Source organism: Empidonax traillii, unplaced genomic scaffold (genome assembly GCF_003031625.1).
Source record: "Empidonax traillii isolate 1590-97213 ecotype Southwest subspecies unplaced genomic scaffold, ASM303162v1 scaffold578:size403431, whole genome shotgun sequence".
NCBI classification, from domain to species: Eukaryota; Metazoa; Chordata; class Aves; order Passeriformes; family Tyrannidae; genus Empidonax; species Empidonax traillii.
The window spans coordinates 221,512-234,564 of record NW_020955771.1 but is presented as its reverse complement, the minus strand read 5'-3'; the positions used below and the strand labels follow the sequence as shown (position 1 = coordinate 234,564).

At 39.9% G+C, this 13,053-nt stretch overlaps 1 protein-coding gene across 6 annotated transcripts in view; it reads left to right on the top strand.

Annotated features, from left to right (window-relative positions):
- CHD7 (chromodomain helicase DNA binding protein 7) overlaps positions 1-8,702 on the top strand; it is a 131,159-nt gene extending 122,457 nt beyond the window's left edge. For 4 of the 6 annotated variants that reach the window (XM_027898081.1, XM_027898077.1, XM_027898079.1 and 1 more), the window contains 9 exons: positions 22-230; positions 367-1,044; positions 1,431-1,591; positions 3,181-3,408; positions 3,639-4,082; positions 4,642-4,863; positions 5,277-5,417; positions 5,899-6,003; positions 6,802-8,702. In XM_027898081.1, coding sequence (XP_027753882.1) covers positions 22-230; positions 367-1,044; positions 1,431-1,591; positions 3,181-3,408; positions 3,639-4,082; positions 4,642-4,863; positions 5,277-5,417; positions 5,899-6,003; positions 6,802-7,755 — 3,142 coding nt within the window. In that variant the 3' untranslated portion in view covers positions 7,756-8,702. The remainder of the gene's footprint in view (positions 1-21; positions 231-366; positions 1,045-1,430; positions 1,592-3,180; positions 3,409-3,638; positions 4,083-4,641; positions 4,864-5,276; positions 5,418-5,898; positions 6,004-6,801) is intronic. The other 2 variants (XM_027898082.1, XM_027898083.1) reach the window with 2 other exon arrangements.
- Positions 8,703-13,053: the final 4,351 nt, after the last annotated feature.

The window sequence follows — 13,053 nt, the reverse complement described above, 5'->3', positions numbered from 1 at the left end:
CCTTGCTTCTTCCTTGACTAGATGGACAAGAAGAGAAGAAGCTGATTTTTATCGTGTGGTGTCAACTTTTGGAATAATTTTCGATCCTGTCAAACATCAATTTGAGTGGAATCAATTCAGAGCATTTGCCAGGCTTGATAAAAAGTCCGATGAAAGCTTGGAAAAGTATTTTAATGGCTTTGTGAATATGTGCAGACGAGTGTGCCGAATGCCAGTCAAACCAGATGATGGTAAGTTTTAACTGCCTGTGGAAATCAACATGGCTATTGACAGCAGGACTGTTGAAACTTCCTGCCCAGGTGTAACGGTTTTGAAATGGGTGTACGTTTAATCCGTGTTAAACAATACAAATTGGTGTCATTGCAGAACCACCTGATCTTTCCACAATGATCGAGCCAATCACAGAAGAGCGTGCTTCTAGAACTTTATATCGCATAGAACTGTTGCGGAAAATCCGTGAACAGGTTCTCCATCACCCGCAGCTGGGGGAGAGGCTAAAACTTTGCCAACCAAGTTTGGACCTGCCAGAGTGGTGGGAGTGTGGTAAACATGACAAAGACTTACTGATTGGTGCTGCTAAACATGGAGTCAGTAGGACAGATTATCACATTCTGAATGATCCTGAACTCTCTTTTCTTGAGGCTCACAAGAACTTTGCTCAAAACAGAGGGACAGGTAATACAAATACTGTCTCTTCTGTAAACCCTCTGGGTGCTGGCTGCAGTCAAACACCACCTATTGTCCCATCCACACCAGTACAAGAAGAAAAGACTATGGAACAAACGGAGTCTAAAGTTGAAGGGTCTGAAAATCCAGCAGCCAAAGAAAAGCCTGATATCAAAGAGGAGACTGATATTGCAGATAAGGACACTAAACCAGACTGTGATGCTGAGACTGAGCCTGGCTCTGTTAAATGTGAATTGAAAGACATAGAAATGAGTACAGATGTAGATCCAAAATCTATTTCTGAGAAAGGTTCAGAAGAAGATGAAGAGGAGAAACTGGATGATGATGATAAATCAGAAGAATCCTCCCAGCCTGAAGGTAATGCATTGATCAGATGAGTTCTGTGTGTTTGAGTCCCACAGCTGTTGTAGCCGGCTGGTAAGTGGCACACACGGTGCCATTATGGAGTACGGGATGGGCTGTATGTAGCAGTTCCTCTGCCCTTCCATATATCAGGTGGCTAGATAAGCCTTCATAAGAATTATCAAGCATCAGCAGGGTATTCCCCCACAAGGGATGATTTTCAAGATAGCTTACTGAGCCAATAAGCATGGTCTCTGTGCCAAATGCAGAAAGCTAAGGCTCTGCTGTAGTAATTACTGAACAAAAGCCTGAGTTAGAAATGTTGTGTCCATCCTGGTTGCTTTAGCCTGTCTGGTTAGGTTGACATTGGATGTTAATGCCTGGTCATGGTTGTTATTCAGCAGGAGCAGTTTCTCAGGGTAAGAATTTTGATGAAGAAAGCAATGCCTCTATGAGTACTGCAAGGGATGAAACACGTGATGGATTCTACATGGAAGATGGGGATCCCTCTGTGGTGCAGCTGCTTCATGAGAGAACATTTGCCTTCTCTTTCTGGCCTAAGGTTGGTTAGGGGTAGAAAGATATGTTTTTTTCGATGTAACAGTAAACTTTGTATGATACTTCTAACGGGCAAGAGGCTGTTTTCTGTGAATGATTTGTGGAATAGCACTTTTGGCCTCTGTTTCTTACAAATTAGCAGCAGAAATGAAAGAAATTGCTTTGTTGAAAATAGTGTCATTTATTAAAACAACAAACATGGCAGACATGAGTTCTTCATAGGGTCCATAACTATGTCAGCAGCATCTCACCTCTTGCACCACTGTACAGGTTTGTCTCCAGAGCGATCTGCAGCATTGAGAAATGAGACCTTCTAAGATCACCACTTTATTGTGGGGTGAAGAGGTTGTAGAGCAGAGTTTTGGTGACCTACATGATTTAAGCCATTATGTAATGTTGACAGATGTAATTGTATTAAGGTATCCTGCAAACATAAGCTGCAGTTTTAGATAGGATAAAGCTGTACCTTATTTTGGTAACAATGCAGAAAATTATCTAATATAAAATGTTTTTTAAAATTCGAATCCGTAACCTTGTAATAAATCCATATTTAATTTAGTACTCGCCTTTGCAGTAAGGAGAAAGAGAAAAATAAAGTAGTAATAGTCTTAAGCTTACTAATCACCATAACAGGGCCATCTGGTTTGGGATGGGGGGGGGGAAGGGGGGAGCATGGCGGGAGGACCTTGCTCTTAATAGGCTTATTTCTGGGGAAAGCAAGCAGTCTGTTGCAGCTGCTGAGGTTTGCCAGTGGCTTTTGCACTGTTTTGCTGTTCAGGAAGCTAACTGATGGTCATATTCCCTAACCAGCAGTATTTCTCATAGTTCGGAAGTTTCTACTACTTCAGACACTTAGAATGTGCGTGAATACTGAAATGGAAAAAAATCAGATATTACTCCTCTGCTTTCAGGAAGTATTTTGGAAACATGAGCTAAAATCTTATTTCAGTTGTAGTGTGAAAGTAGAACAGAAAATCCTTCGTCTGTATAGGTTCAGCATAAGTAGACTAATAAACATAATTAGAGATTTTTAGTGTACACGCTTCAGTGAAATTTGAAGTGATAATGGGCGTGGAATGAAAATTGACATTCATTAGATGTCCCTAGGTTGGTGCCCGTTTCATAATGTTGAACTTTATTAATAGTGACGCTAATGAGGATCCACTTCCTTGGACAGAATTTCAGATCCAGCCTCTTGGATCTCAAGAACTGCAGCTTTAAGATACTGGTTGCAGATGTTTGGATTTTCCCCTCCTAACTGTTGATTTTTCTAACTACTGAAGTTTTGCAGTGCAAAACAGCAGTGAGTTTATGTTAAATTTTTCAATTAGTACATTGTCACGTGGAAAACTTGGTCTGTTTTTAGTTCTTACCCCCCAATTTAAATGTATCTTTTAAATCCTAGTGGTGTTTTATTCTATAAAATTGTGTGTTATCTTCTTGTGAGGTAATCAGTTTATCCTAACATGCAAGAGTTGCTGCTTTTGAATATATTTCTTAAGCTCTGGAAACTGGATTGCATCATAATACTCATTTGAGTTTAAAAGGCGACTTCTACATTGAAGGTTCATTACATACTTTTCCTTTATGCAGGACCGAGTAATGATCAACCGATTAGACAACATCTGTGAAGCAGTGCTGAAAGGGAAGTGGCCAGTAAATAGGCGCCAGATGTTTGATTTCCAGGGGCTTATACCTGGGTATACTCCAACAGCTGTGGACAGCCCTCTGCAAAAAAGGAGCTTTGCAGAGCTCTCCATGGTTGGTCAAGCCAGCGTCAGTGGCAGTGAAGATATCACTGCTTCTCCTCGGTTATCAAAGGCAAGCCTGCATCTTTCTCTTTCTTACAGAAAACATTTTATCTTGCAGGTGCTTCTTTTGCATAATAGAAAAAAATAGCATGTCTTTAAATAAAATAGAAAAAAGGTAAAAATGTTTCTTTGAATAAAAGGAAGGCTTTGTTTTCAGAGTTACATGTTTGGAGATTTATTTTAAATTCAGTGTAGCCAACAGAGCTTTGCTAATGTTTGGAAATGGTCATTTTTCATTAGGAAGATGCACTCAATTTATCAGTTCCACGTCAGAGGAGGAGGAGACGAAGAAAGATTGAAATTGAGGCTGAGAGAGCTGCCAAGAGGAGAAATCTTATGGAAATGGTTGCCCAGTTACGTGAGTCTCAGGTGGTCTCAGAAAACGGACAAGAAAAGGTTGTAGATTTATCGAAGGCCTCACGAGAGGCAACAAGTTCTACCTCAAATTTTTCGTCTGTTACTTCAAAGTTTATCTTGCCTAATGTCTCCACACCCGTGTCTGATGCCTTTAAAACTCAAATGGAGCTGCTGCAAGCAGGTCTTTCACGCACACCCACAAGGCATCTACTAAATGGCTCTTTAATAGATGGAGAACCGCCCATGAAGAGGAGGAGAGGAAGGAGGAAAAATGTAGAAGGGCTTGATCTGTTATTTATGAGCAACAAACGGACATCGTTGACTGTAGTAAGACCACAACCTTTTTCCTTTTTGTCTCATATTTGTTCTTCTGTCTCTGCTACTTCCTGAATGTGTTCAAAGTCTTGTCATACTCTCCCTAATAGTAACATGCAGTTTTCGCCCAACCAGCTTTTTCTTTGTTTAGAGCTGTTGCTACTTTTTGAACCAAACAAAATATTCTCATCAAGACTTTACTCCAGCAAATTGTAGCTAAGTTTTAAGTAGCTCCTACTTTCAAAATTACTTTCTTTTTTTTAACATGATATATTTCAACAGGTTATATTTTGAGGCTTAAATATGTCATCCTTGCTGTGTTGAAAAGGGAGGGTCTTCAAGGACATTTACTCGAAAGGCACAAAAACTGCTTTGTCTTTAGCTGTATGTTCTTTATTGTTCAAGGATGCAAAATTTACAAAATTTTCTAATGCAACGCTATTGCTTTACGTAGTATGAATATTTAAACCCCAGTAACTCTTGCGTATGCAAAATCCTTGGTTAGTCTCTGAAATTTTCTCTTCAGCTGTTCCCTTGAAGTGAGAATTGATACAGATGTTACTGTTTTCAGGAGGATGCAGAAGTGACCAAAGCTTTTGAAGAAGATATGGAAGCCCTACCAGCAAGGAACATTCCATCTCCTGGTCAATTAGACCCAGACACTCGCATCCCTGTAATCAATCTAGAGGATGGGACCAGGCTGGTGGGAGAGGAGGCTCCGAAAAACAAGGATTTAGTTGAATGGCTTAAATTGCATCCTACTTACACTGTAGATATGCCAAGTTATGTACCAGTAAGTATGCAATTCCAAAAGCGTTGTTCTATTGCATTAATGCAAAAGTTAGTTTTACAGATGTTAGAATAAATTTCCTCACATTGAGTGGAGTCATTCAATTTTGTAACTTGGTTTTCAACGGAAGTTTTCTCTTTAGCCACCCTGACTAATGGATCTAAACACCCAAGTGGCATCACGGTGTTTGAGTTGGTTTTCCTTTCTTAATATTTGTCTCTAACAACATGTTAGAACAGCGTTTGTCAAGTCCTGTAGAATTTCTTCATCTGATACAAGAAAAATTTCTTCTGACATAATCTGAGAGTAAAGTAATTGACCCTTTCTTAAAATTGTTGTGAAAAGGGGTACTGTGATTGATGATTTTTGTCAAGAAAATGAAAAACTAAAAAGCAATACATTTCTCTTCTTTCCAGAAGAGTGCAGATGTGCTGTTTTCCCCATTTCAGAAGCCGAAACAAAAACGACACAGATGTCGAAACCCTAATAAACTGGATATAAACACCTTGACAGGAGAGGAAAGGGTACCTGTTGTAAATAAACGAAATGGAAAGAAGGTAAAAATTAAGTTAGTTCAGTGGAGGTCTTTAATAATGTCTTTGCATGTGGAAAGCAGGCTTTCAGCTCTAAACTTTTAAAGAGAAAGTTTAATAATTTGGCACTGGCAGTTATTCATACTGAGGTGTGCCACCTGGTTCCTTTAATTCCTTCTTTGCTCTTCTGATAGGTTCATATTAGTCACTTGAGTGAATAGTTCATACTTTTTGAACCCATATAGCACATTTTTTCCTTACATCAGATTCAGATTTTATTACCAGACCTGCCAAAGCTGCAGCACTTAACTGGTTTTTTTTAAAACATGATTTTTTAAAACATAATTTTGTCACTTCAGGTATCCATGTAGTTTTCTGCAGTCTGAACTGAAAGTCTTTGCTGCTATCCTTCAGAGATGAAAGTGCATGAAAATGTCCATATAAGTAGCTGTTTGGTTTTGTTGTTGGGTTTTTGTTAAAGTATTAACCTTGTCTCTTCTGTTAGATGGGTGGAGCTATGGCCCCTCCGATGAAGGACTTGCCAAGATGGCTGGAAGAAAATCCTGAATTTGCTGTTGCTCCAGATTGGACTGACATTGTTAAACAGTCTGTAAGTGAAACTCTCATTCCATGCTTCACTGTAGATTATAGCACAGAAAAGTTGAAAGTTTTGTAAATTGGTCATTAAGTCTTTATCTCATAGTTGGTTTTGAGAAAATTGTAGTGTCTGTGTAGGAGTTACCCAGCTCAGGGGGGATGTGATAGGAGGCTGCTGCAGAATGGGGTTGAAATACACTCGAAAAATCAGCTACAGTTAAGGTAGCCTTCAGCATTTGTTTTGCTTTTTTTTTTTTTAATAAACAAGAATCCTTAATAAATACAGGTATTTGTACATTAGAAACTATTAAGAAAATTTTTGTCATATTTGGAACAGAAATATGCGTCATTGTCTTGATAACAGGCAGTATCAAAGGGGAATAGGTTTACTGCCTTTTATTCTACAACATTTGTTTGAAAAGAAAGGGTAAAATCTGCAAGTACTCAATTTAATAGAGCATTACTGACTGAAATTCAGTATGAATTACAAAGATATAAATTCATAACTGCAGAATATCAGGGGTTTTTTATAATGAAGCTACGGAGTTTCAGCATGTATTGTTTTACTGTTATGTTTAAGTGTAAAAAAAAAAAAAAAATCTGTGATCTTGCTTTCTTCAGCTTTCTTTGCATGTTCTGCTGCCATTCACTTTAGTAGCTAAACCCTAGTCACCATTTGCCAGGGTGAAAAAACAAACCACTTTTGGAGTATGCTGAAATCCCTTCTGTTTCTTCCATCGTCATCAGTTAACTGTTGAAAACTATAAAAGCTAAATGAGAATAAAACTTGCTTTTTGCCTCCCCATTTCAGGGTTTTGTTCCAGAGTCCATGTTTGACCGTCTTCTCACTGGACCTGTTGTGAGGGAGGAAGGAGCAAGCAGAAGAGGAAGAAGGCCAAAAAGTGAAATTGCCAAAGCAGCTGCAGCAGCTGCTGCTGTAGCATCAACTTCGGGAATCAACCCACTACTAATGAACAGTCTGTTTGCTGGAATGGACCTCACAAGCCTCCAGAACCTACAGAACCTGCAGTCTCTCCAGCTCGCAGGCCTCATGGGCTTTCCGCCAGGGCTAGCAACAGCTGCTGCTGCTGGGGGGGACGCTAAAAATCCGGCTGCCATGTTGCCTCTGATGTTGCCAGGGATGGCAGGATTGCCCAATATGTTTGGACTAAGCGGATTGTTGAATAACCCCATAACAGCTACTACTGGAAATGCCACTACTGCTTCCGGTCAAGGAGAGACTGAGGATGGCGCTTCAAAAGCTGAAGAGAAGAAAAATGAGAATGAAGAGGAGAACAAAGACTCTGAGAAAAGCACAGACACTGTTTCTGCTACTGACTCTGCGAATGGATCTGTCAGTGCTGCTACTGCGGCAACTACCGCCCCTGCCACCACTACTACCACCACCAACACTGGATTGCCCACAAACCCTCTGGCCTTCAATCCTTTTCTGCTGTCTACCATGGCTCCTGGCCTCTTCTATCCATCTATGTTTCTACCTCCAGGACTGGGAGGATTGACTCTGCCCGGCTTCCCAGCACTAGCAGGACTTCAGAATGCAGTGGGCTCCAATGAAGAGAAGGCTACTGAAAAAACTGAAGGAGCTGCCTTTAAAGATGAAGAAAATCTCGAAGGCAGTGATGCAGAGGAGAGCCTTGATAAAACTGCAGATTCCTCCGTTTTAGAAGATGAAATAGCACAGGGTGAAGAATTAGACTCACTTGATGGGGGGGAAGAAATAGAAAACAATGAAAATGATGAATAACCAGTACCAGTTACAGTTAAAGTGTTTTAAACTTTTGACAAGTGGTAGTCCTACTGTTTACACTCACAGTTAATGTCCATACTTAGTTTTTATAAGCTGTTCTGTAACATAGTGTAGCAAAAAAAAAAGTTCAAGTCATGTTATACAGATGTGTCAAAAGGTATCTTGGTCATTAAGTATTGTGCAGTGCATTATTTATTATCCCTAGGAGAGATGAAATTTGAGAGGTGATCATGTCTTTTTAAGGAAATTGACATAATGCTCTGCTTTTTTTTTCTTTTGGTACCATTGGTATTATGAATTAAGCAGCAATTTTTAATCAAGTGGCACTAATAGAAGGAAGTGCTGCTTGAAGGAAGGATGAAGTTATATATTTAATTTTTTTTTTTTTTTTTTTTTTTGCTGTGAAGGTCAAGATGAAATTTACCATACATATCGTACTCGCGCTTCATTTTGACTGTATGGGAGTTCACCCGCTCACATGCGCGCACACACCCACACACACACTCTCTCTCTGACAATCTTCATGATAGTGTGAATGTCTCTGTCTTGAGACGCAGCAATAATAAGGCAGCTGTTGAATGTGAAGAGTACCTTTTGGAAATTAACCCACGGAGAAGGTTCTTACAGGATAAAGCTACAGTTTAATCGTCTCGTGATCTTGTAATGCACTGGTATAAACAAAAAGAAAAAAATCAGGTACCTTTTTTAAATTAAAGGACTTTGTTACTTTAGCCACAAAGCTAAACAGCATTACCTCAACTCTAAACTAGCCTTGAAGTTTACAGACATGACTTTGTAAATGTATTGTTTTTCTTTGTTGTGATGTCTTTTTATTTTTTTTCTTTGGAAACTGCTATCATGTAAGATAAGATGTAAATTGCTGCCAACTGTAGTAATGATGCTTTTAATAAAAGTGACCCATGATATGCAGAGATGTAATTATAGAATGTAGTGTTTAGGGACATCAAAACTGGTGTTCACTTTCTGTATTTGCATTTGTGGCTTTTTTATAGCATTTTCCTGCTATATTCTTTATAGATTAGTGGCTGTAAATGCTAAACTGATCGTCTTCAGGGGACTAGGCAGGAAGAGAAACCTTGAATTGCCTTCATATTTTCCACTCTAAGTAACTCTACAGAAATGCACGCTAAAATCCCTACTTTACTCCTTCAAAGAGGCATGAGAGACTGAGAATACTTTAAATGTGTTCAGCATGTGATAATGTGGTACACTAAAGAACAAAAGGGCAAAAGAAAAATGAGGCTTTAATAGGCACAATATCTAGGTCATTTATCCTTGGTTAATGGGTAGAAAAACACAATGCTGTAGTGACAGCAAGGGATACAAAGGCTCTGTGGTATCCTGTAGACCAGAGCTTGTGATGCCAGAAACCACTGTGTCAAACAACCTACATGAAACTAAAACTGACCCACTTTTCATAAAAACCAGTGTCTCTTCTGGAGAGCTACCGATTTGTACCCTTTTGTGACCTTTTGATATTCGAGATAATGTACCATTTGAGAACTTCTGTTTTCACGGTGTTGTCACCTTGACACACACATACACAACCAGCTCAAGAGTGAGGATAAAAGGTTAGATTTTCAGTGGAGTACATGAAAAATTGGCTATTTCAGAAGCCAGCTGTGGGTGGACCCCTATCTTTAGGACTAATGCTATCTGTGCTTTTGGAATGCTGGAGAGCTGCAAACCTCACTCTCATGTACGCTGTGAATTTGCACAAGAGCTCAAATGGACAAGTATCGCAAGGGCAAAATTTTGGTCCCAAGGGGGATGTATGAAAAGGGGCGAACTTGGCTTGAAAGGAACATTTCATAAACGATGAAAGTAGATGAGAAATGAAGGCTTAGGAAGTGAATTTTGTGTGAATGAATCACAGGCACGCACTGTTGAAATGAATAGATGTCAGGATGTCTTGTACTGCCACTTAAATAGATCATAGGGAGTTAATGAAGGTCAGGAAGGATTCCCCCCCACCATGTACATCACAGAATGGTTGAAGAGGTGTATTATTCCTGCCTCTTTCTAAAACATCACACGTAGACCATGGTAAAAAGTGAGAGGCTGAAGGCCAAGGTACGTTAACTTGATCAGGTGTGTTACATACTCAGTTGAATTTGTTTCAGCTGTTGTTTAAATGGCAGGTCTTATTTTTTTTCCTCCTACCTATAGAATTCCTAACTATAAGAGTTGGTAGGTGCTTCCCGTTGTGTAAATTCCACATACTGTACCAAATAGCCTCTTTTTATTTTTTTTTCAATTCAGTTTTATAATTCCCAGAAAAGATTTACACAGACTAATGATACCCCTTGGGAGGACCCTTTTTAATTGGCAAGACTAGAAATTATATTGTTAAATGCCGTACTAAGTCCCCTTCTCCTCTGTCAAAATGGGGAAATTTTGTAACCACCTAATTCTGCCTATAGGTTTTTGACATGGAAACATCTAAGTTGTGGTGTAGGGTGTCCAAGTGACAAGTGAGTGAATCTTGCCCCTAGGACAAGGATCTTCCATGATGGAATTACTCGTCTGCCTTTCCTACTCAAAGAAAGCTGGAGAACTGTTGCAACGGAATGAATGCCATGGGAATGTGAGACCCTCTGTGCTTTCTGAACAGCCTTGCTTCCTACAAGCCAAACAGACCCCTCACTGTTGAAAAGGTGGTGACATTTGATTTTTGGAAGGGATATGAGCCCCTTGTATGAAAAATGAAGTGGGGGGATTGCCATCTAATGTCCGAGAAATGTATTACATGAAAATATGAAGGTTTTTCTTTGATTTTGACAGAGTTTTTACATGTTAATTATTGCAAATATTCTTACGGAGTTTTAAAGTGTGTCTAAATGAATAAAAGCTTACGTGAGTAAGATGCACAGATCAGATACTATTCTGCACTTGATTCACATCTGGAGCACCCTTTCTGTCTGTCTTGATGAGGAGCCTTTCATTTGCCACCAACTATTTTTTTTTGCTGGACCACCTAATGTTCATGGAAACGATAATGGCATTATTGGGAATATAAGTTGCTTTCTTTGTTACTTTCAAGAAGAAAGTACCTGTGTCAAAGTACAGCAGTGGTCTGCATGCTATCACAGCCTGTTCTGTGTGCATGGTGTGCAGTCCTGCCAGGGGAAAGAACTGAACAACAAATCTGCTCAAGCTATTACAGACATATTTTTTAATAAGGGAGAAATTGTTCAAGTGTGAGTGTTGAAAACTGTCACTGATAAAATAGTGGGCAAATTCCTAAACCAGTCCCAGGTCTTTTCTGCCAGCATTGGTCCCTTATTTCATATTAATGTCAAGTATCAGAGGGTACTGCATATTGAAATAATGCGCTTCTGTTGAGGACCTCTGCCATTAAGCACTTCCTCATTTGAGAGGAACTTAAGATTGAGGGGAGGGGTTGGGGTGATGTTTGATTGTATTTTTAATATTCAGCTTCACATTTGATTTTGTATTGTGGACAAAACTGCTTGGGGCATTTAATACTTTTGTTGCTCTGCACCACGTGTTTCAACTACCTCTGAATCCTTAATATTGCAGCTGAAGTCTGATAATGTAAGGGCATGAGGGCTCTTGGTCCTGCTGCCTCCACACTCTTCCCTGGTGGCCTGAAAGGTACCAGCCCAGGAACATTTTCTGATTCTCCTCAGGGGGAAAGAGCTCTGGCTGCAAGTTTTGCTTCACATGCCGTGCAAAAACCTGTTGTACCTAAATTTGGCTTCAAGTGATGATGCCTTGGAGAGACCTGAAGATGGTTTTTTATGTAGACAGATGATCTTTTGGGCATTCAGTATAATCACTTGTTTGAGTAAGCTGTTCTGAGAATACATGAAGGAAATTAAACTTAACGATGGACAGTTGCTGTGATCGAAGTTTGATGGGACTGAGGAAAACCTTCTGAATGCAGGGTGAATGGTGAATGTCCCAGCTCAGGCTGCATGTAGTTTTGCAAAAGAGCAAATATTTAGGGTAAGGAACTATAGTGCAAAATACTTTTTTTCTAAAAGGGGTTAAGTCCATGTCACTGATGTTTTTGTTTCTCCAACTTCTACAGATCGCTGTCAGTGCTGCTGAAACTGTCAAAACCCAATCATTTGAGCTATTTCTGTTGCAGTAACTGCTCAGTGTAGGTAGTTTCCAATCTGTTACTTGTCCTCCCTCAGTCTTTGCTTAAAAAATTCAGGTATCAGTGGTAGCTGCAAGTCAGGCACTACATTAAATCCTGGTAATTGTAGTTACATTAAAAACAAAAACCCTAACCCACCCATTTGGGAAGTTTGCTTGGAGTATGTAGGTGCAAGTATCGTTTATTGAGGTCTCACCGCAGAAAGTCCTTTTTTCTTTTAGTTCCAACTTTTTTACATGTGAGCCTTACTAACTAAAGGGGCAATCCTGAGACACTGAACCATGGGCTCATCAATCTTTTGGGCAGTTGCACCCATGAGCTGAATGGCAGGCAAGCTGTAAGCTTTAAATGTCCAGTGAAAAGAGTATGGCTCCGAGGGCAGTGCAGGTCAACTGATACCACAGCTTTTACAGTTCTCCTCTTCTTGGATCATGCTTTGGCCGCCCAGTTTTCGGGAAGTGCCAGGAACCTGTGGGCCTTGCAGCCTTAGGAGTTGGGAGCAGCAGTGCTTGGTCTGTGCTAGCTTGGTCTGTGCTATCGGTCTCCTCCTCCCACAGGGCTTCTGCTATTGTTGGGCCTGGGGAAGGATTTGCATATCTGTGAGCACAGAGCTGATGTTCACTCCCTCAGTTCAGAGGCCCTGCGAGGAAACTCCATGATCCTTCCCTTTTCTCCACCCACCCCCCCCCCCCCCTTCTTTTTTTTTTTTTTTTTTTTTTTTTTTTTTTTTTCCTTCTAAGGGCTAGTAGAAAATAAGAGACTGCCATTGTATTTCACTGCAGCGGCATTGTTCTGCACCAGACAAAGATGGCATATTTCTCTGAACCATAGTTTCTGCTCCTTCAGCCATGGCTGGCTACTGATGAGCAGCTGTGCAGACTCTGAATAGCCTAAGGCATTTCCTAAAACCATTACAAAATATTAATTTTCCCCAAACGTGCCAAACCCCTCCCAAAAATATGTGGCAGGAGGAGGGGGGCAAAGCCTTTGCTCTTTGTCCAGAATATGTTTTCCTAAAATCAAACTTTCAAGGCATACTTGCTTTCAGAGAAAGCATAGAAGTTCTCTCTAACATATTAGTTGATTCTGAAATGACTTAAATAATTCCTGTTTAGAAGAATATTTTAAAAGAAAAAAGATTTTTT